Source organism: Diplotaxodon limnothrissa, linkage group LG3 (genome assembly GCF_057381915.1).
Source record: "Diplotaxodon limnothrissa isolate DT_005_m linkage group LG3, D_limnothrissa_male_GT1.1, whole genome shotgun sequence".
Classification (NCBI taxonomy): domain Eukaryota; kingdom Metazoa; phylum Chordata; class Actinopteri; order Cichliformes; family Cichlidae; genus Diplotaxodon; species Diplotaxodon limnothrissa.
In genome coordinates this window covers 7,079,863-7,101,164 of record NC_140598.1, presented here as the reverse complement: position 1 = coordinate 7,101,164, position 21,302 = coordinate 7,079,863, and the positions used below count along the sequence as shown (strand labels likewise).

Here is a 21,302-nt window from a genome sequence, read left to right as displayed (position 1 = left end):
ATTGAGCTGCAGTGCAACTCTGAACTCAAAGCAAAGTTCAGGGAGGTGAGTGGAAAAGCAGACACGCTTGGACAATTTTTGAGAGACTTGAGCCCTAGTTTCCCTCGGCTTTCCCGAATGTTCAAGCGGACCATGTGCCTTTTTGGTAGCACATACTTGTGCCAAAAGCTCTTCTCCACTTTGAACTTCAATAAGTCCAAGTACAGGTCCAGACTTACGGATGATCATCTTCAAGACATACTGAGGGTCGCAACTGCTTCCTCCCTCCGGCCAAATCTGGCTCGGCTATGCGAGAGGAAACGCTGCCAGGTCTCTAGCAGCAAGGAGTAGGCAAGAGAAGCCATGTTCAGAAGAACAGTTCATTTTCTACAGAAGAAGGTTATAGAACTGTTAATACAGACATTTCAATCTAAATACAGCAGATATAGAAGCCTGAAAGATACACACAAGTTCACTGACTAAAAATATCTTATTATTATTTTATTTATGTATTACAGATTGATTTATTTTCTTATTAATTCTTAATTTGTTTATTTATTTTTCATATTTTGTGTTAAAAAATAAAAATAAAGAGATTTGAGAAGATTGGAATTTTTTAACCATGCCTTTCTTGTGGAAAACCTAATGCGGCCCAGCCTCACCCAGACTCTGCCTGCAGCGGCCCCCAGCTAAATTGAGTTTGAGACCCCTGTCCTACACCATAAATCAGTAAGAGAGGGTACGACCTCTCTCATGGCCCCAAGTGGTGTGTGCATGCCAGAGCACTCTGGAAGGCACACAGAGTCTTTACAGACTACTCAGGATCAAACCTCTATCATCATGCAATCGATTATACAACTCTAAGCATATATGAGTAAATATTTCTAAGCATAAATGACAATCAACAATATAAACCTTACAGCTGGTTTTAATAACAGAATTCATTTGTTTCTCAAATGAGAAAGAGCTATCGAGAAACACTCCTAAATCTTTAGTTCTGAACTTTTCCAGTGGGCCAAGGTCAACATTATTAGATAATGCTAATTCTTTTCCCTTACATTATAACAATGTGAGGAGTTAATGCTAAGTATACTGCCATTAGCGGCTAATTATTAACTAATGCTACTTTGACGTGAATTAGCATTATGTGCTAATAATACTGTTTTCCCTTACTTTTTAACAATGTGAGCGGCTAATTCTAAGTACGCTCTTGTAAATAGCTAATTCTAATTCAGTGTGAATTAGCATTATTCAATAATGCTAACACTGTTTTCTCTTACTTATTAAAAATGATAGTAGCTAATACTAATACTCTTTTCCATTGGGTAACAACGATGTGAGGAGTTAATGCTAAGTTGGCTGCTTTTAGAGGCTTATTCTAATTAGGGCTGAATAATTATTAGTAGCTAATGCTAATACCGTTTTCTCTTTCCTTATAACAATATGAGCAGCTAATGGTAATTTGATGTGAATTAGCATTATATTAGTGAGGAGTTAATGCTAAGTAGGCTACCATTAGCAGCTAAAGCTAATTTGAGGTGAATAAGCATTAGTAGCTTATGCTAATACCCTTTTCTCTTCTTTTATAATGATGTGAGACGTTAATGCTAAATAGGCTTCCATGAGTGACTCCTTTCCCTTGCATTATAAAAATGTGAAGAGTTTATGCTAAGTAAGCTGCCATTAGCAGCTAATGCTAATACTGTTTTCCCTTTCTTTATACAACTTGAGCAGCTATTGCTAAGTAGGCCACTTTTCTCTGCTAAGGATTTGTGTGACCATGATGGAAACTCTGATAAGCTAATGCTGCTAAGCTAATGCTGTTTATGGGCCTTGTTAGAATCAATATTTAATTCTCATTCTGTTGTTTGAGAACAATAACAAAAAATGTGCACTTGAGAACAAATTTATTGTGAATTCAGCTGTGAATGTAGAGTTTGTCATTATTTAAGCTTCCATTTCCAAATGTTAGCTGACACTTTATTAGGTACACTGGCATCTATCTCAGGTACACCTGTGACCTAGATGTTCCTGCAAACAGACTCCTTGGAGACCCCTACATAAATATCCATGAACTATCCAGCTAGACTAGTGTGTCTGTCCCTGAAAATATTCCTGCATGTGTGATTGTTCATGTCTCATCTGCAGGAAACAAACACGAAGTGAGTGAAAGACACAGGAAATGTTTCCAGCTCTTCCTCCTCTATCAGATTTTCTCTCCATACCTGAGAGTGTCCAGCCTCCAGCCTGGATCCTCCAGTCCAGCCGACAGCAGCTTCATTCCTGAGGGACCTGGATGATTGTAGCTCAGGTCCAGCTCTCTCACATGGGAGGGGTTGGAGCTCAGAGCTGAGGCCAGAGAAGTACAGCTATCCTCTGTGATCAGACAGCCTGACAGACTGCAGACACACAAAACAACAATCTGTCAACAGTCGTTTTCTCTTTGTCACAATAACATCTATCCATCCATTGTAACTTTATTTATAAGTGACAATACCCAACAGACAACAACAGTCATCTGAAGCTGTTTAACAGTGTAAGGTAACCGCCTCCACTGTGAGCAGCACTTGGTGATGGTGGGAAGAAGAACTCCCTTTGACACAAAGATCCTCCCAGTGAAAACAGGCTCCAGGAGGAGCATCTACCATGACTGGTTGCAGGGTGAGGGGAAAGAGAAGAGATGAGCTCAGAGAGACAAGAACAAAACAGAGAGACAAAAGTTAAGGACATGCAGTAGTGACATATAAAAGCATCAGGAGTGAAAAGAGGGGAGAAGAAAGCAGAACATCATGGGAAGTCCACCAACAGCCTGAGCCTATAGCAGCATAACTAAGGGATGGTTCAGGGTCACCTGATCCAACTCGAACTATAAGCTTTATCAAAAAGGAAAGTTTGAAGCTGATCTTCAAAGTAGAGAGGGTGTCTGTCTCCTGAACTCAAACTGGGAGCTGCTTCCACACCCAGTCCAACATAGCCAGGCTTTCTTTGCTGCTTTGACAAAACCTCAAATCCCAGTCAGAGATGATGAGCATCATCACAGTGATGATCATTTCTCTGTTAACCCAGGCTTTCTACTTCAGGATCTGTGCACGCTCACAGAACAAGGAGACCTTTAAACATCATTTCACTAAATGGATGGACTGAGCTCAGCCTACAGATGAACTGGTGCCAGAGATCATAAAGAACATCAAACAGTCAAATTCAACACTTTTAATGGAAATATGAGATTAATGCTGCAGACAATCATAAAGCTGCTGAATTCATGAACATCAAGAATGCAGCGAGTGGTAAAATAAAGATTTGACCTCAGTGTGCTCAGTGTTCCTGTCTATTCCTAACATATTCCTAACATGATAGCTGCACTTTAGAGGTCTAAAACTGGAACTGACACATGTTTAAACTCTACATGTTACTCAGTACATTCAGTTCTGACACTCGCCCACAGTCCAACAAAGGAAACATGGAGATCACATCAGTTTGTCACCAAAGTCTAATTATTAGGGCAACTTAACCTGTTATAATCTCGTTAACTCATTAACTGATTAACGTCAGCAATTATTTTAATCACAGTTTTAAAAATCATGATTATTGTGAAAGTGCTCACTGGCTCTGAATATAAAAGCCATGGGTCACAGGAGGGATGTTGATCAGTGCTGGCTTGAAATGGGCGTCATTATGTGTCTCAGCCAATGGGAGCATTGAGGGTGGGCCTAATACTACTGCAGCGCTCACATGACCCAGGACAGAAAGAAAGGGGCGGGGACAGAAACATGGAGACAGGTACAGATCTTTGACATGTTCATTTTAAACTGTTCCAGGAGGCAGTGTTGATACAACTAAAGTTATCTGTTGTTGAAGAAGTCGGTCTGAGGAACGTTCTTAGGATCAACAAATGACGGCATGTATGAGCCTCAAGACGCAGCATCACAAGAAGAACACATGAGCTGTAGAAAAAGGAGAGACTACGAAAGCCACGGCGTTACAACATGAACCAGCTGTTGGTCTCTCTGGAGACTACTGGGCGTGGCTGGGTAACCATGGTTACCTGGGAGTTACAGAAACGTGCAGAACATGTGATTCATGTTGCAGAGCAGTGGGACATTTGAAATACAGTCGGCACACTCAGTACAGATAGTGCATCAAATATGATGCTGCTGCCAGACGTCTGCCTTTGAACACGTCCCTGCATCGCGCACAACACCAAGGTTGCCATGGCAATCACAGCTGACAGGGACAAAGTGCACAGCTGGAAGTCTGCAGGTATATTTAACATGATGTATTTCTCAGTGTCCTGTCGGTGTGTGAGAGACAAACAGCCTCTGTATGTGTGTGTAAATACAGCATGAATATGTAGAGGACATGTTTGTGGATATACAGTGGGGCAAAAAAGTATTTAGTCAGCCACCGATTGTGCAAGTTCCCCCACTTAAAATGATGACAGAGGTCAGTAATTTGCACCAGAGGTACACTTCAACTGTGAGAGACAGAATGTGAAAAAAAAAAATCCATGAATTCACATGGTAGGATTTGTAAAGAATTTATTCGTAAATTAGGGTGGAAAATAAGTATTTGGTCACCTCAAACAAGGAAAATCTCTGGCTCTCACAGACCTGTAACGTCTTCTGTAAGAAGCTTTTCTGTCCCCCACTCGTTACCTGTATGAATGGCACCTGTTTGAACTCATCATCTGTATAAAAGACACCTGTCCACAGCCTCAAACAGTCAGACTCCAAACTCCGCCATGGCCAAGACCAAAGAGCTTTCGAAGGACACCAGGAAAAGTATTGTAGACCTGCACCAGACTGGGAAGAGTGAATCTACAATAGGCAAGCAGCTTGGTGTGAAAAAATCAACTGTGGGAGCAATCATCAGAAAATGGAAGACATACAAGACCACTGATAATCTCCCACGATCTGGGGCTCCACGCAAGATCTCATCCCGTGGGGTCAAAATGATCATGAGAACGGTGAGCAAAGATCCCAGAACCACACGGGGGGACCTGGTGAATGACCTGCAGAGAGCTGGGACCAAAGTAACAAAGGTCACCATCAGTAACACACTACAACGGCAGGGAATCAAATCCCGCAGTGCCAGACGTGTTCCGCTGCTGAAGCCAGTGCATGTCCAGGCCCGTCTGAAGTTTGCCAGAGAGCACATGGATGATACAGCAGAGGATTGGGAGAATGTCATGTGGTCAGATGAAACCAAAGTAGAACTTTTTGGTATAAACTCAACTCGTCGTGTTTGAAGGACGAAGAATACTGAGTTGCATCCCAAGAACACCATACCTACTGTGAAGCATGGGGGTGGAAACATCATGCTATGGGGCTGTTTTTCTGCCAAGGGGACAGGACGACTGATCCGTGTTAAGGACAGAATGAATGGGGCCATGTATCGTGAGATTTTGAGCCAAAACCTCCTTCCATCAGTGAGAACTTTGAAGATGAAACCAGGCTGGGTCTTCCAACATGACAATGATCCAAAACACACCGCCCGGGCAACAAAGGAGTGGCTCCGTAAGAAGCATTTGAAAGTCCTGGAGTGGCCTAGCCAGTCTCCAGACCTCAACCCCATAGAAAATCTGTGGCGGGAGTTGAAAGTCCGTGTTGCTCGGCGACAGCCCCAAAACATCACTGCTCTCGAGAAGATCTGCATGGAGGAATGGGCCAAAATACCAGCTACTGTGTGTGCAAACCTGGTAAAGACCTATAGTAAACGTTTGACCTCTGTTATTGCCAACAAAGGTTATGTTACAAAGTATTGAGTTGAATTTTTGTTATTGACCAAATACTTATTTTCCACCCTGATTTACCAATAAATTCTTTACAAATCCTACCATGTGGATTCATGGATTTTTTTTTCACATTCTGTCTCTCACAGTTGAAGTGTACCTCTGGTGCAAATTACTGACCTCTGTCATCATTTTAAGTGGGGGAACTTGCACAATTGGTGGCTGACTAAATACTTTTTTGCCCCACTGTAAGTAAATGAAAGCTCTGCGTCATTTGAATCTTTGACTCTTGTTTCTGTTGCAGGTCTGTGACTGAACTTCTGGGAGGAGAAACGTTGGTTTCATGCTCTGTGATTCTGTGTTTTGTCATCTCTCTCAGGTGATGGAGAGCTCAGATGATGACCCCGCCTACGTGGTCAAATTCAAGTCTACATTCAGAACAGACCTGGAGACACGCAAGCAAAATGCCAACATTGTATATGTGAAAACTGCTGCTGGAGCCAGATTCAAGGAGCTCAAGTGTTTACCCAGATCTTACTGAACTTACTGCAGGAACAGAGGGTTGTTGGAGGGAAACCTGTGGAAGCAACAACATCCGAGCCACCAGAGAAGAAGTTGGCCCTGTTGGTGCTTCATCAGAGTGTGAACAGGAGGAAGACTCAGCTGAGAACAGTGTGGTGGATACAGAGCAGAGCCCACCATCAGTACAGAGGCCTGTCCATCAGAGTGCTGCTCCAACATGCAGCACATGTACTTGGCCACAGCTGCAACATCTGTACCTGTGAAAGCTTCTTCTCTGTTGCTGCTCATATTGTGCAGAAGAAGAGAGTTTCTTTATCATCAGAAAATGTCAATGAGCTTGTGAGTCTTAGCAGCTGGCTCGGTGCAGAGGAGGAAGAACATGTCAAGTCAGAGGAAGATAAATGCAGTTCATGTTGTCAACTCAACCTGGACTATTGAAAGAGTTTTTCTTTGTCTGGTTTCTGACTGAGATTCTCCAAAGGAAATCCAGCACAAACACACACTTCACACATCAAAGTCCTGCACAGTAAATGAGCTGATGAGCGTTTGTGCTGCTGCCTGATTGTACAAAAGGCCAGCCAGTTCGCAGAACTCACGAACGGAGCCACATCTGCGGAGTAAGATATCAGCATACTGCTGCCGTTTAGCCAATGAGCGGTGAGGCAACCCATTCTCTTCACCAATTAGAAGACACAATTCTACCTCATCATTACGCACACGTCGACGCAGAGAGTTCGGTCGGAGCTGCAGGTGGGAAGAGTCAGCAGAGTTTTACTCACCGTGTGGATTTTCGTTCCTTCTAATGCCGTTAGCGGTGTGCGTCCATGAGACTGTAAGTTTCTGTGTTTTATCGTGTTTGTTCTTTGCTGCGGCCATTATCCTCCCTTGTTTAATCCTTGGCGCACACTTTGTTTACTGATTGTTACTGCCGTTTACTGGAGAAGGGTCTGGCTGCAGCCACTGTGGAGCTCCACAGTGGCTGCAGCCAGACAAACACGTGACCTCCACAGTAGCCGGAAGCACATGACCTCCACACTAGCCGTAAACACGCATGGATACCGTGGAAGTCTTGCAAGTTGATCGCAAAGGTTGGTTAAGTCTTTCTTAAATAAATTTGCCGTTAGTGATTTCAGAATTCTAGGAATCGTCTAGTTTTCTTACAATGATCATGTTGCCACTTTTTTTGCGTTACAACAACATTTCTCCGTATTTTAATGTTTTTTCATCATGCTCCATGGCAGAGAAACACACAGATATGCTTTTTCCTGGGCCTGGTTTAAGTAGGAGAGCTGGATTAACGGCTTCTGTGGGCGAGAAGAAGCAAAAACCACATTTTGCATTAGAATATGATTTATTGTTGGCGTCAGAGATGCAAAATAACGAATACTTCAATACTGTACTTAAGTAGAATTTTCTGGTATCTTTACTTTACTGCTGTACTTTTTTGTGCCTACTGTATACTTCTTTATACTTCTACTTCTCACATTTTAGCACGCGTATCTGTACTTTGTAATCCGTACATTTGTAAATCAGCCCCCCGCACGCTGCTTTGGATGTAAGATTACTTCAAAATTTTGTACATAAATTATATTTTAGACCCTGTACTTCTTACTTCGACTTGACTAAAAAGTCGAGTCAGTGCTTTTTAAACAGAGGTATCTAAACTGTAGTAAGGAACGTGTGTACTTGTGACACCTTTGGTTAGCGTCAACACTGTAAATTTTGTCACAAACAGATTTATATATTTATCAATACTTCTATTCGTCATTCTTTTCTGTACAGCTTTTTTATTGCCCAGATTTTAGTTAGCCTCTGTTCAATTGACTGTTATATGTCAATAGAAACATGTCTCACAAATTAAAGTGTCTTGTAATATATTTGTGGGGTTTTTTTCAAGAATTTTTTCTGCAACTCCCCCTGGCTTCAGCTCTGCGGCTGCTGAATGAGCCCTCATCTGGGACTCTCCTCAGCTCTTACTGGGACAGTGGCGCAGCTGCCCCTCTGTGGGTCTTCCTTGGTCTCTTGTGTTCTGGGGGCCTCTGGATGTCTGGAGTTTTGATCTCCTCCATACCCGCTTGATACCATAAAGGACAGGGCTGTGGCTCCCCACACTCCCTAGCAGATCATTACATGGAGAAACCTTTGGAATGCAAGCATGCTGATCCACACAGGTATGCACACAGGTGTACACATGGATATTCACAGATGCGGACTACAGCTTTCTTGGCTGCTACCTCAAAGCACACTGTGTGCTGTCTATCTTGCGTGCTGCACAATATCGTCTATTATTTAGTAACTATTGATATCTACTGCTAGCTAGTTTATTGTGATGGTGCTTTTTTTTTCTATTATTATGTTGCTCTTTGTTGTTTGCTGTCTCCTCTGTTTGTTTGTTTTCTCCATACAGGTGACCCAGGAGTTTTTTTTGTTGTTTGGTTTTTTTTTTTTCTCTCTTCCCCCCCCCCCTTCTCACCGTCTCTTCTCCCCTTTGGTTTTCTTTCTTTCTCTCCCCCTCTTTCTTTCATTCTTTCCCCCTGTCCTATTAAAAAAAAAAAAAAAAAAGATGACAAAGGATGAACTGAAGCTCCGCCATCACGTGATGTCGCATGCTGCTGTTTCTGATGTCACTTAAAAAAAAAAAAGGAAAAAAAAAAAAAATTTCTTCCCAAATCTATTACATGCCAACTGTAAATTGTTATTTCTGCTAAAACCTTAACTTAAATGTGTATATGGTGTTTATCTGTTTCTCTCTCTGTTTTAGATGCACACATCAATCTGGAATTCGGGCTTAAAGCCAGAATTGCAGGAATGCAACACGTGTTGCAGAGGACTCTTTCACTGCCCTCTGTGCCCCACTTTCAGCCCCACTTTCAGGGCAAAGATTGAGGAGCATCTAAGTGTGCATATAAAAAATGCTTTGCCTTTCAAAGGTATGTTTGTATTAAATATACTTTATAGTTATAAATATGCACTTTTTTAAGCACTTCTGCAGTATCTTTGTTGACTTAAAAGTTGCTGTTGATATTGTACAGTTCAGTGCATTCATCTGCAACAAAAAGTGTTTTTATAAAATATATTTTTATTTACTTTTCACCACTTTTCTTGACATAACTTTTGTGATCCATACCATTTTGCTTTCATTATTGAGGTTGGCTTGGATGTTTTTGTTAACATGTACAATCTGATTGCTAGACAAATTGATTGCATTCTATACAACTACATTTAAATTACGTTTGTTTGTTTGTTTGTTTTTCTCTTACAGATAAAATGATATGCCGGTGCAGGCTGGCTTGTAGGACAACAGGACACTTTCACCGCCCTGTCTGTAAGATTACAATCATACGGCGTGGGGATATGGCAAGGCATTTATTGTCTTGTCAGCATTCTTCAATGCCAAGTCAGCCACCATTATCAGGACTGCTCCCCGCTGAACTCTCCGAGGAGACCCGTCTCCCCCCCAAGGTTTTGTCTTCGGTATCTGAACCATTTTCTGAGTCGTTGTTAGAACATTCATTGGCTCTACCCTCTGTGTTCAATAAAACTGCAGCTGACGGAAAGTCCATGAAAATGACATGCCCTCACTGTGGCCTTACTCTTCGTAGCTCTGGCAAGCTATTTGCACACTGGAGAGAGGAAGCCAAAGCTGTGCTTGAAGGACAACACGTGCCCATTTTCAGACTGAAAAAGCGCAAGTTCCAGGAAGTCAGTCAGGTCAGTAATCACTTTAAACAGTAGTGTAATTACATGGTTAGTGACATTTGAATAACTGTTAAAAAACTGTTCTGCAACAGAGAAATAACTATGTTTTCATCCCCATTTGCCTGACACAGGAGCCAGCAGTTGTTGAAGATCTGCGTCCTGCTGTGCAGTGGGTTGTCCAAAATAAGGCACTTTTCCGTGGACACGTAACAATGCCAAAATATCTGTCCTTAAATCAAGGGGACCAGCAGAGGGTCTTAAGAGACATGTCAGAGGAAGAAGACACTGGAGCAAGGGACTTGTTCCTCTTTGTTTTTCAGTTTGCAGAGGACATGGAGCTCTTTTTGAAAGCATGTGCTGATGAGCAGGGGCTAAGGTCAGTGCTATGTTTGACATGTAATGGACAAATGAAGGCACTGGCTGTGTTTGTTTGTTTGTTTAATATGTCGTTGTTTTTTTTTTGTTTTGTTTTTTGCGTAGTACAAAATTCAAATTAAACTTATTTCAAAATGTTGTTCACTTTATTCTGTGTCCATACTTATAATAAAGGATTACAGTGTAACAGCATTAAATGTAACAGCATTTTTTTAAACTTGTAATTTCAAAATAAAAAGCTTATTGTTGATATTAACAGTAAAGAATTGCAATCAATAATATTTTTATACATTTTAAACATTAACACTCTGGGCTCTATCCTGGCCATTTGTGGACACTTCACTTATTCTTTTTTTTGACTACTGCACTGGAGTGGACCAAAACAATGACACGGGTTCGATCTTAAGGATCTAATAGTTGTGTGTGTTGTGCATGACATTGCCACACAAATATGTATTTGCAAGATAGAGTAGAATAAATTATGACGCATGAAATATTACATAGGCTGCAGTGAATTTCTGTTGATACAGCAAATTGAGCTTTGAGTTTCCCAGTCAAACTTAGCTTTGAAGCACCTGCTAACAACACTTTTACTCTTTTACATTTCATAACAAGACACCATAGCCAAAATATTAACAAAATATATATTATAAAAAAATTCAAAGCTGCAGCACATACAGCAACAAACACCGTTAGTAAATGTGTCCTGGAGTTTATGCAGGTGCAGAAAGTGCTGCTGCTGTAAGTCAGCCTAACAGCTTACAGATCACTTATTTTTCTGGAAAGATGGTAGGAAGGGCATCACTGCTCATTTCTACAGTCTCCCAGATCTTGGAATACAAGCCTTTGTACCATGAAACCACTTCGCAGTACTAGGAGTCCACTAAAACCTATAAAGAGAGTGATCCTGGAAGAAATGGGGCACACACTAGTGACCTCAACAATTGCAAGACAGCCTTTTCCCCGATGCTCAGATGGGGAAACAAAGGAAGTTTCATGAAAACATTAGGACTTTATCACTGTTTTATCTGAAAAGTTAATGGTAATATATAACCTAACTGGGTATGAAGAGTAAAACATTTAGATACAATTTTGATTTTGATGAAAAGGACTGGTGCTATTTTAAAGAGTCACGTCGGTAAAAGTAGATAAATGTTTTAAGAAATCTACATTTTATAGCATTTTGTGAACATACACAAAAAGTGGCCATTTTTGGCAACTAACAAGCTGAGAGAGTTTTATATTTTTGGCTCTCCTTGAACAAAAATAATAGTGCATAATAATCAATGTTGATGTTAATCAATTAGATGTCCCAGACTCTACTATTAATAATACAGCAGCCCCTCATTTATCGCTGGTGTTACGTTCAAAAAATAACCCGCAGTAGGTAAAATCCATGAAGTAGCCAACTTTATTTTTTACAATTATTATAGGTGTTAAGACTGTAAAACCCCTCACTACATGCTTTATACACTTTTCTCAGACAGGCATGAACATTTTCACACTTTTCTCTTTGTTTAAACACTCTTAGAGTTCAAACCTTCGTAGAAACATAAGTCCAGTATTATGGAATGAAACCTAAAGGTGCATTTGAGGGTGCAAAACGTTTCGTCGGCATTGTTGTGTTTGTTTGGGAGAAAACTTCCAAACATACAGTGCAGCACTTCAGAGTTACACTGCTAGCGATCGAAGATTTATGTAAATTCGACAAGCTAAACGCATTCTGTACTGTACAGCAGGAGTCCCCAACCTTTTTGCACAACAGACCACTTTAATGTCAGACAATATTTTCAGGGAACGACCTTTAAGGTGTCGCGGATAAATACAACAAAAGAATAAAAAAAAGAAACTGTGGTATTTTGTAAATATAATAATAAACGTGACTTGAGCTGTGCGCCAAAAACAATGACAGTGACATCCTCCTCTCTGCTTTTTAATGCTCTCTGGTCGCTATGGTAACGCGTAAATAGTTCTTTCAAAATAAGACACACAACTACAACCATACATTTCACACCGGAGGATCAACTCTCGCGGAACGGTACCAAAAGACTCACGGACCGGGACCGGTCCGTGGGCCTATTAGGGACCACTCCTGTACAGGAGACACTGGACTAGATTGATTGACAATGGTCTACAGCAATCAAAACGCACGCGATGTACTGTAAAAAAAAAAAAAAAAAATCAGCGAAACAGCAAGTGTCACTTTTGGCCACGAACAATTTAGGGGATGGTGAATTTTTTTGAACAAACCCAGAGTGTTAAAACCCCCTCACTTAAAACCATTTTTATTTCTCAGCAGCATCAATAGTAACAAAAACGCAATTTAGTTTTCGCTGTCAAAGTCGATTTAACCGAAGTTACGTGTTTACGGCTAGTGTGGAGGTCACGTGTTTACGGCTAGTGTGGAGGTCACGTGTTTCCGGCTAGTGTGGAGCTCCACAGTGGCTGCAGCCAGGTGCTCTTGGTTTACTGCGAAGCAGCCTCTGCCGTGCGGTCATTAAGGGACCGTCACTAATTTCTCATGTTAGCTCTAATGTAAAGTGCCTAGTTAGGATTTATGTAAATAGTAAAATTAGCATTTGTTGACACTCCCTTATTTTGGTTGAATGTTCCACTATCCAGTATTGTTTGTATTGTTGTATTACACATTTAATTCACTCTGTTCACATAATTATGGAAGACTTTTATGTTCTTTCCAACAGAAACCACACCATCACTCACCACACGGCATTGAGCATTTTACAGCCTGTTAAATCCCCTCACTCACATTATGGATGTGTGCTTCGGATTCTTGTTAATAAATGAGTGAACGGCAGATACCTGAGTGGCAGTGGATTTTGTGGATACGCCATCTGTTCTTATCGGACTGTTGAGATTGTGGATTCATAGAGTCAGCACCTTGTCATCTACATCATTCATAGTCAGGAGGTCAAGTGCATCCCTCTTAAAGTTACCTCCTCCATTACACTGATAACAGAACAATAGTTCTGCTGCTTCCTGTTCTGGAAACACACATTTATAAATGTTCACTTGCTGTTGATCAAAGGTATGTTGGTGGCTCTGGACGCTGAGGGAACTTTGTAAAAAACTAGATCAAATGTTAACGTCCTGGCAGAGGCAAAGAACTTTGATTTGATATTTGATTAGATTCATGTTTCAGCTCAGACTGACAGAAATATTTGAACTGCTGCTGTGTTAAAGGGAACACTGCTGTTAGAAAGCACCTGATCTGTTTCTGCACACTGAATGTTGCACTTCTCATACTGCAGTACTATTAAAATAAGTACACAATGCACTACTTTTGAACTCATGATTGAATGTTGCTGTAACAAAGCCATTGATGTGATTCAAAGTGTTCATGGTTTCCCAGCACAACAAATGATTGCACAAGTGTGACTGATCCACTTTCTAATGTGTGTGTAGCCCACACTGTGTGTCACTGTGTCACAGGTGAGTCTGTGTGTCCAGGTTCTATGAGGACAACAGGATATAGTGACTGAGTCCAGCAGCTTAAAGTCTGACTCCATCCTCCATTTAAATAACTCACAGCAACAACTGAATAGCTTTGCCTTTGTGTAGCTGACACTTCATTTTAATGTCCTTCTATTCTGGTTCATCTGGTCTCAGTTTCTATAAGCACACAGGTTTCATCAGGACTCTGTGACCTCAGTAATCTTTGCTGGGCCTTAATGCTCTGAACAAAGCTGCACATCACAAGACTAAATAGAAATGAATCAGTCTTTCATTTCTCACTGCTGTTTGACTTCAGCTCTCAATGTCCCACCATAACCCATGGAAAGAATTACTGTCCATCCAGGCTGCTGAACATGAAGCTGATGAAGGTGTAGTATTGTGTGAATTCATATTCTATGAAACAGGATATAGTGACTGTTAGATTATAATATTATTTTATGCCATGTTATACCCCTAATTAAAGATTGTGAATTATTATGTAGTTTTAGTTTGCATTATTCTCCTGAATTAGAAGAAGCTGATAACTATTGCATTTGTTAAACTGATTTGCATTACATTAAACTGCTGATTTATTGTGAATGAATGATATTGTTTTATGATGCATTATACTGCTGAGTTATAAGAAATACTGTTTGCAGAAAGTTATTGCCTTATTTGTCTGATTAGAAGAGAACATGCTGGAGTTTTCTGCCCCATCTCAGCAGGAGCAGATAAACAGGGAGCCAAGGTCGTAGCTTAGGCGCTGTGTGAGAGAAAGCATGTGAATGTTTAGGCTTTTATGATAAGGTGGAGGCACCAGAGGCTATAAGAGTTTGAGCAATACTCCACCATTTTGAGATCAGAGGCTGTCTGCATCAGTGTCCATCTCCCACGTGTGTGACCATTAACATCATCGTTTGACTCAACCTGACCGGACCAGTGTTGTTATTGTGGTTTTTCCTCTTGTATCCATCCCCAATATTTGAATCTGTAACACCACCCCAAGTGCCACCCCAGTTTTGCATATGACAGTGTTGTTTATTAAAATAAGATAGCATTAACAGTTTGAGCGTAGTTACAGTCAACAGTGAATATAAATGCTAAAACTGAATATATTGCATACAGTGGGGCAAAAAAGTATTTAGTCAGCCACCGATTGTGCAAGTTCCCCCACTTAAAATGATGACAGAGGTCAGTAAGTTGCACCAGAGGTACACGTCAACTGTGAGAGACAGAATGTGAAAAAAAAATCCATGAATTCACATGGTAGGATTTGTAAAGAATTTATTGGTAAATCAGGGTGGAAAATAAGTATTTGGTCAATAACAAAAATACAACTCAATACTTGTAACATAACCTTTGTTGGCAATAACAGAGGTCAAACGTTTACTATAGGTCTTTACCAGGTTTGCACACACAGTAGCTGGTATTTTGGCCCATTCCTCCATGCAGATCTTCTCGAGAGCAGTGAGGTTTTGGGGCTGTCGCCGAGCAACACGGACTTTCAACTTCCGCCACAGATTTTCTATGGGGTTGAGGTCTGGAGACTGGCTAGGCCACTCCAGGACTTTCAAATGCTTCTTACGGAGCCACTCCTTTGTTGCCCGGGCGGTGTGTTTTGGATCATTGTCATGTTGGAAGACCCAGCCTGGTTTCATCTTCAAAGTTCTCACTGATGGAAGGAGGTTTTGGCTCAAAATCTCACGATACATGGCCCCATTCATTCTGTCCTTAACACGGATCAGTCGTCCTGTCCCCTTGGCAGAAAAACAGCCCCATAGCATGATGTTTCCACCCCCATGCTTCACAGTAGGTATGGTGTTCTTGGGATGCAACTCAGTATTCTTTGTCCTCCAAACACGACGAGTTGAGTTTATACCAAAAAGTTCTACTTTGGTTTCATCTGACCACATGACATTCTCCCAATCCTCTGCTGTATCATTTATTTATAAGTGACTTATGTATGTATGTATGTATATATATGTATATATTGTACTATTCTTAGTTAGCGTATTGTCTGTCTTGTCTTAATGTTGGTTTAAAATGGAGCACTGTAACAAAAAATAATTTCCCCCAGGGATCAATAAAGTATTCTGATTCTGATTCTGATCATCCATGTGCTCTCTGGCAAACTTCAGACGGGCCTGGACATGCACTGGCTTCAGCAGCGGAACACGTCTGGCACTGCGGGATTTGATTCCCTGCCGTTGTAGTGTGTTACTGATGGTGACCTTTGTTACTTTGGTCCCAGCTCTCTGCAGGTCATTCACCAGGTCCCCCCGTGTGGTTCTGGGATCTTTGCTCACCGTTCTCATGATCATTTTGACCCCACGGGATGAGATCTTGCGTGGAGCCCCAGATCGTGGGAGATTATCAGTGGTCTTGTATGTCTTCCATTTTCTGATGATTGCTCCCACAGTTGATTTTTTCACACCAAGCTGCTTGCCTATTGTAGATTCACTCTTCCCAGTCTGGTGCAGGTCTACAATACTTTTCCTGGTGTCCTTCGAAAGCTCTTTGGTCTTGGCCATGCTGGAGTTTGGAGTCTGACTGTTTGAGGCTGTGGACAGGTGTCTTTTATACAGATGATGAGTTCAAACAGGTGCCATTCATACAGGTAACGAGTGGGGGACAGAAAAGCGTCTTACAGAAGACGTTACAGGTCTGTGAGAGCCAGAGATTTTCCATGTTTGAGGTGACCAAATACTTATTTTCCACCCTAATTTACGAATAAATTCTTTACAAATCCTACCATGTGAATTCATGGATTTTTTTTTCACATTCTGTCTCTCACAGTTGAAGTGTACCTCTGGTGCAAATTACTGACCTCTGTCATCATTTTAAGTGGGGGAACTTGCACAATCGGTGGCTGACTAAATACTTTTTTGCCCCACTGTACATTGCGTCCCCCCTGCACCAGTAACAAATGGTTCAGCCCATAGCAGGACGGCTTTTTTCTTGTTTTCAGCAGCAAGCGATGTTTATGATCATGCCAGAGCACATTTTGAACAACACCATGAGAATTTTGGATTTTACACAGCTGGGTGGATGTTACACTGTGGAAATGGAAGGAAGGTGAGTGTTATTAACCCTCTGTGGTCCACAGACACGCTGCACCTCCAAATCACATGACTGATGTAAGCTGACACAGCAACAAGTTGCAGCAACACTGAGTCTCTGTTTCAGCCACATTGAAAGTTCGGACTTCAAAGTTTTTACATTTTAATTACAGGCCAGTAAATCCAGAGTTATTATAATATATATCAGCCACGCTTTTTTCTTACCTTATGGGGGAATAAAAGAATTTTAATTGGAGGGACATCGGTTGACGGGTTACAGTGGCGTAAGGCAGGCATCCTTAATGTATCAGATTTATTTGACGGTGGGACTAAATGTTTTTTAAGCTTTGATAAAATTGTGGAGTTAAATAAGTTGCAGCTTAATCAATTCTGGAGATATGTTGTCCTGCGGGCAGCCCTGTGGAAGTCCTGCTCTCAAGATCACCCTTGGGTAAAGGCATCACCGCTAAGATTTATCACTTCATGCCAGAATGGTCAGCTGACCCTCTCCTGAAAGTTAAGGGCTACTGGGCCCAGGAGGTGTGTAATGGAGACCAGGGCTTCCATTACCTGGTTTGTGGGCAGTGGAGTCACTGAGGTACTATCTTCTAGACAGACATTTCACCCTGGATTTTACATCCAGGCTCCTGAACATGAAGCTGATGAAGGTGGAGTATTGTGAGGGCTGATGGAGATGATGATGAGGAATCCAGGAGCAGTGGGTGGATGGCAGCATCAGCATGAAGGATCAGTGTGAGAACACATCATCATCCACAAAGGAAACCAGTCTGAGTGTCTGACGCTCTTGCTAGAAAGACGCAGTCCCAGCAGTTAGCTTGTCTGCTAGTTAGCTGAGAGCTAACTCACTTGTACATTGAATACCAAACTGTGTAAACCAGGGGTGTCAAACATATGGCCCGTGGGCCAAATCCAGCCCTTGAGATAATTTCATATGTCAAATATTGATGAATTTTCAGGCTTGCTGATAATCAATGTGAGCACGGCTGAGGTTTTATTCTGATGAGCAAACCATGTGGCCAATCACTTTAAGAGACAGACTGGGATCATACCATTATGTGAAAGAAGACATGTCCCATAGACAGCAAGGGTAGTGGTAGAGACCAGTACACAGAGAAATGGGAGCTGTATTGAAATGCAAGCGTGTCAGGAAAGAGTGAAAAGGCAAAATGAGCAGCATCTGGCTGCATTTCAGTGATATTGGAGACCACAAAGCTGAGTGCAACATTTATACAGGAGATATACAGGAGACGCTGAGAGTAGAACTGATAAAATTAGGAGCTGGCTAAAGTGAGACCCATTTTTATTTCCACCCATTTTCCACTGTGGAGGACAAAAGGTTTCAAACTGGTCCAGGTCTTAAACCTCACGTGTTCTTCCTAATAGCAGTAAATGGATAAAAATAAGGCTTTTATGAAAACACTGAATAAAACTTGCTGCCTTTAAAAAGACTAAATGTACAGTTCAGTATTGAATACTACATAAAATAAACTATATATAAAGTGTGTCTGAATGGCAGAGATGCAGAAATATGTGCATGTAGCACAGAGCCACGGCTCAGTGTCTGAATGAGTCTCACAGACCTGAATGTGCTGTTGAAGCCATTTATAATTATAACGTAATTCTTTACTCGTTTGATCTGCTCCTTACCACAAGCCACCAGACGTAGAAGGTTTTGGACTTTTAACTATATTTTCTTACGTTTTACAACTTTTCTTACTGTTAAAAACCTCGTTATGGCCATTCATGCTGTACAAAGTAATTAGACATGTGTGGTATCTACAGAAACGTCAGAATCTCAGCTAAAAGTTCACAAAACCATCTCAACAACCACCAAACAGCTAAAACAGCAGGTGAACAGATCACACAAAAAAGATGTAAACACAAATCCCCCTGATCATCTGTTTTTTAAACATGAAGCGTCGTTTTGGACGTTCATTTACTGCTGGTTCAGTGAATTTTGGTTGGACAGTGATGAAACCTGCAGTCTCAGAATCTGTGAGAAGTCTGCTTTCAACACGCAACAGCATTGTTGTGTTGTGTGCTGTGGATCCACCTCTGCAAACTCATCACTGTTTCACCATCATGTTTCTACTTAGACAATAACAAAGGAAGCTGTTCCCAGGAACTACTTCCTGTCTTGTTAACATAAGAGTACGTTGCCCTTCAAAACACCTCCACTTCTCCTCTTATTAGAGGACTGCCTTATTATTAATCTGCTAATTCTGTCAGTTGATGAAAGAAAAATGCTTGATCTCACCTGAGAGTTTCCAGTGTACAGCGTGGACTCTTCAGTCCTTCAGACAGAAGCTTCACGCCTGAATCCTTCAGGTTGATGTTACTCAGGTCCAGCTGTCTCAGATTAGAGGTCTGAGAGCTGAGACCTGAGGCCAGAGCTTCACAGCTTCTCTCTGACAGGTCACAGTGACTCAGTCTGAAGAATAACAGATAAACAATTACAAAAATAAAACACTTCTGTTGAAGCGTAATGAGATACTATTATATTTAGCAATATTTCATCTTGTTTTGTCAGGAAACTGAGCACTGATGCAGAGCAACATGTGGAGAGAATCAGAGGAGAAGAAGTGAAGAGAGAACAGCAGTAAAACAACACTGAATTGTTCAGTGTGCTTTTGATATCAACAGAATGTGTCAAATTTCTTTATTTTGTATTTGTTTTAGTAGAATTGATGATTATCACTTAGATAACAACCACAGGCCAGGTCTAAATTGCACTTTGGTGACAGTTACACCCAGAAATATTTCAGAAACGTGGACAATTTGTGCTCCATTGTATTCAGTATTGAACAAACTGAGTACCGATGACCACTTAATATTTTTGATATTTTATTTGAGTTGTTCCACCTGATCTGTGTTAACTAGAATAAACATTTAAAAGCTAAAGCTATGATCACATATGTACTTACAGAGCTTTGTTGGAGGCTTTGACCACTGGCAGCAGCCTCAGTAGAGCCTTTTTAAAGGCTCATGTTCTTCACTTAGATCATTTATTTCTACTTACATTTCATTCTGGGAAAAATGGGGATTACTTTGAAAATGGGAACTATTTTCCCCAAAAATCAGCCCTGGATTAGTAAATCACTCCAACATGTTCTCAGGCAGAAGAAGCTGTCTTGTTATGAGGGAGAGAAGAAAAGCAGCTAAAATCAGGTGTAAAAGTAAAGCAGAGGATGAGCTGAATAAAGGACACTCAAGGCTGGCTTGGAAAGGAATGAAGTCCATGGTGGGGATGCAGAACAAGGAGCAAAGATGAATGTGATGCTGAATCAGCAGAAGACTTGGACTCATTTGATTCCAGCTTTTTTTTTTATTGACATTTTAGAATCACTATACAATACCATCAACTTCAGCTTTCTTTCAGTACATATATTTTTTTCTTTTTTTCTATATTTAAACAACTAAAATATCCATACAATAAGAATGAAAGAAGAAGAAAAGAAAAAGAAGCAAAACAGGAAACAACAAACAACATAAATAAAAAATACATAAGGAAAAATAAATAAATAAATATAGGGAGTGTGTTTTTGTTTCCATTAATGTAACTAATTTTTCCTCTAGTCTTCTAGTAGTTAACAAAGTCAAAATCTAATGCAAAAGCAAAAACTGGCCTGCGTTTTCTAATGTAGTCCATCCATTTCTTCCATCGTGATACAAACAGGTCCCTCTTGTAGTTCACATCTGCTGTCATTTTCTCCATTCTGTAAATGTCCAGTGTGATGTTCATCCACGTGTTCATAGCTGGGCTCTCTGAAGAAAGCCATTTTTTTGTGATGGCTTTTTTGCCTGCTGCCAGTAAAATATTAAACAAGTATTTATCGTTCTTTGTCCATCCTTCTGGCATAAGTCCAAAACGTAGAGTTTTACTTTCCAAAGGTAAATATCTTCCAAATGTCTCTTGTATTGCTGCATGTATTCCCTTCCAATAAGTTTTAATAACATGACAGTCCCAGAAAATATGATAGTGATTTGCATTTGTATTTCCACAATTTCTCCAGCAAGCGGGAGGGTTACCTTCATAGTGAGATTTTTGGTGAGGTGTAATAAAATATCTTATCAGGCATTTCCACCCAAATTCCCACCAGCTCTGTGAGCTGCTACATTTCCATTGATATGCCCATATTGTTGTCCATTCTTCCTCCTTTATCTCTATTCCTCCCTCCATTTCCCATTTTGTTTTGATATACAAGGTTGAGTGTAATTTCATATTTGTTAATCCTTTATAGAGGTCACCTATAATACCTCTATTTTTATTTGAACTGCCCTTTTAAATACGTCTAGCAGCTGTTTACTCAATTCAGCCTTAGCTTTTATCGTTTTATTGACAAAATGCCTCATCTGTAGACATCTATAAAAATCCTGTGTTTCTAATGAATATTTATCTTTCATTTTATCAAAACTAATTAGTCTGCCTTCCTCCATTACCATACACAAAGCTGTTAATCCTT

The 21,302-nt window shown here is 40.7% G+C and overlaps 1 protein-coding gene across 6 annotated transcripts in view; it reads right to left on the bottom strand.

The window, feature by feature from the left end:
• LOC146634344 (protein NLRC3-like) overlaps positions 1 to 21,302 on the bottom strand; it is a 329,883-nt gene that overhangs the window by 52,203 nt on the left and 256,378 nt on the right. For 3 of the 6 annotated variants that reach the window (XM_085376895.1, XM_085376914.1, XM_085376896.1), the window contains 2 exons: positions 19,097 to 19,270; positions 2,205 to 2,378 (listed from right to left, as the gene is read on the bottom strand). In XM_085376895.1, coding sequence (XP_085233021.1) covers positions 2,205 to 2,378; positions 19,097 to 19,270 — 348 coding nt within the window. Of the gene's footprint in view, positions 1 to 2,185; positions 2,379 to 19,096; positions 19,271 to 21,302 lie in introns of those variants that run through there. The other 3 variants (XM_085376899.1, XM_085376906.1, XM_085376922.1) reach the window with 2 other exon arrangements.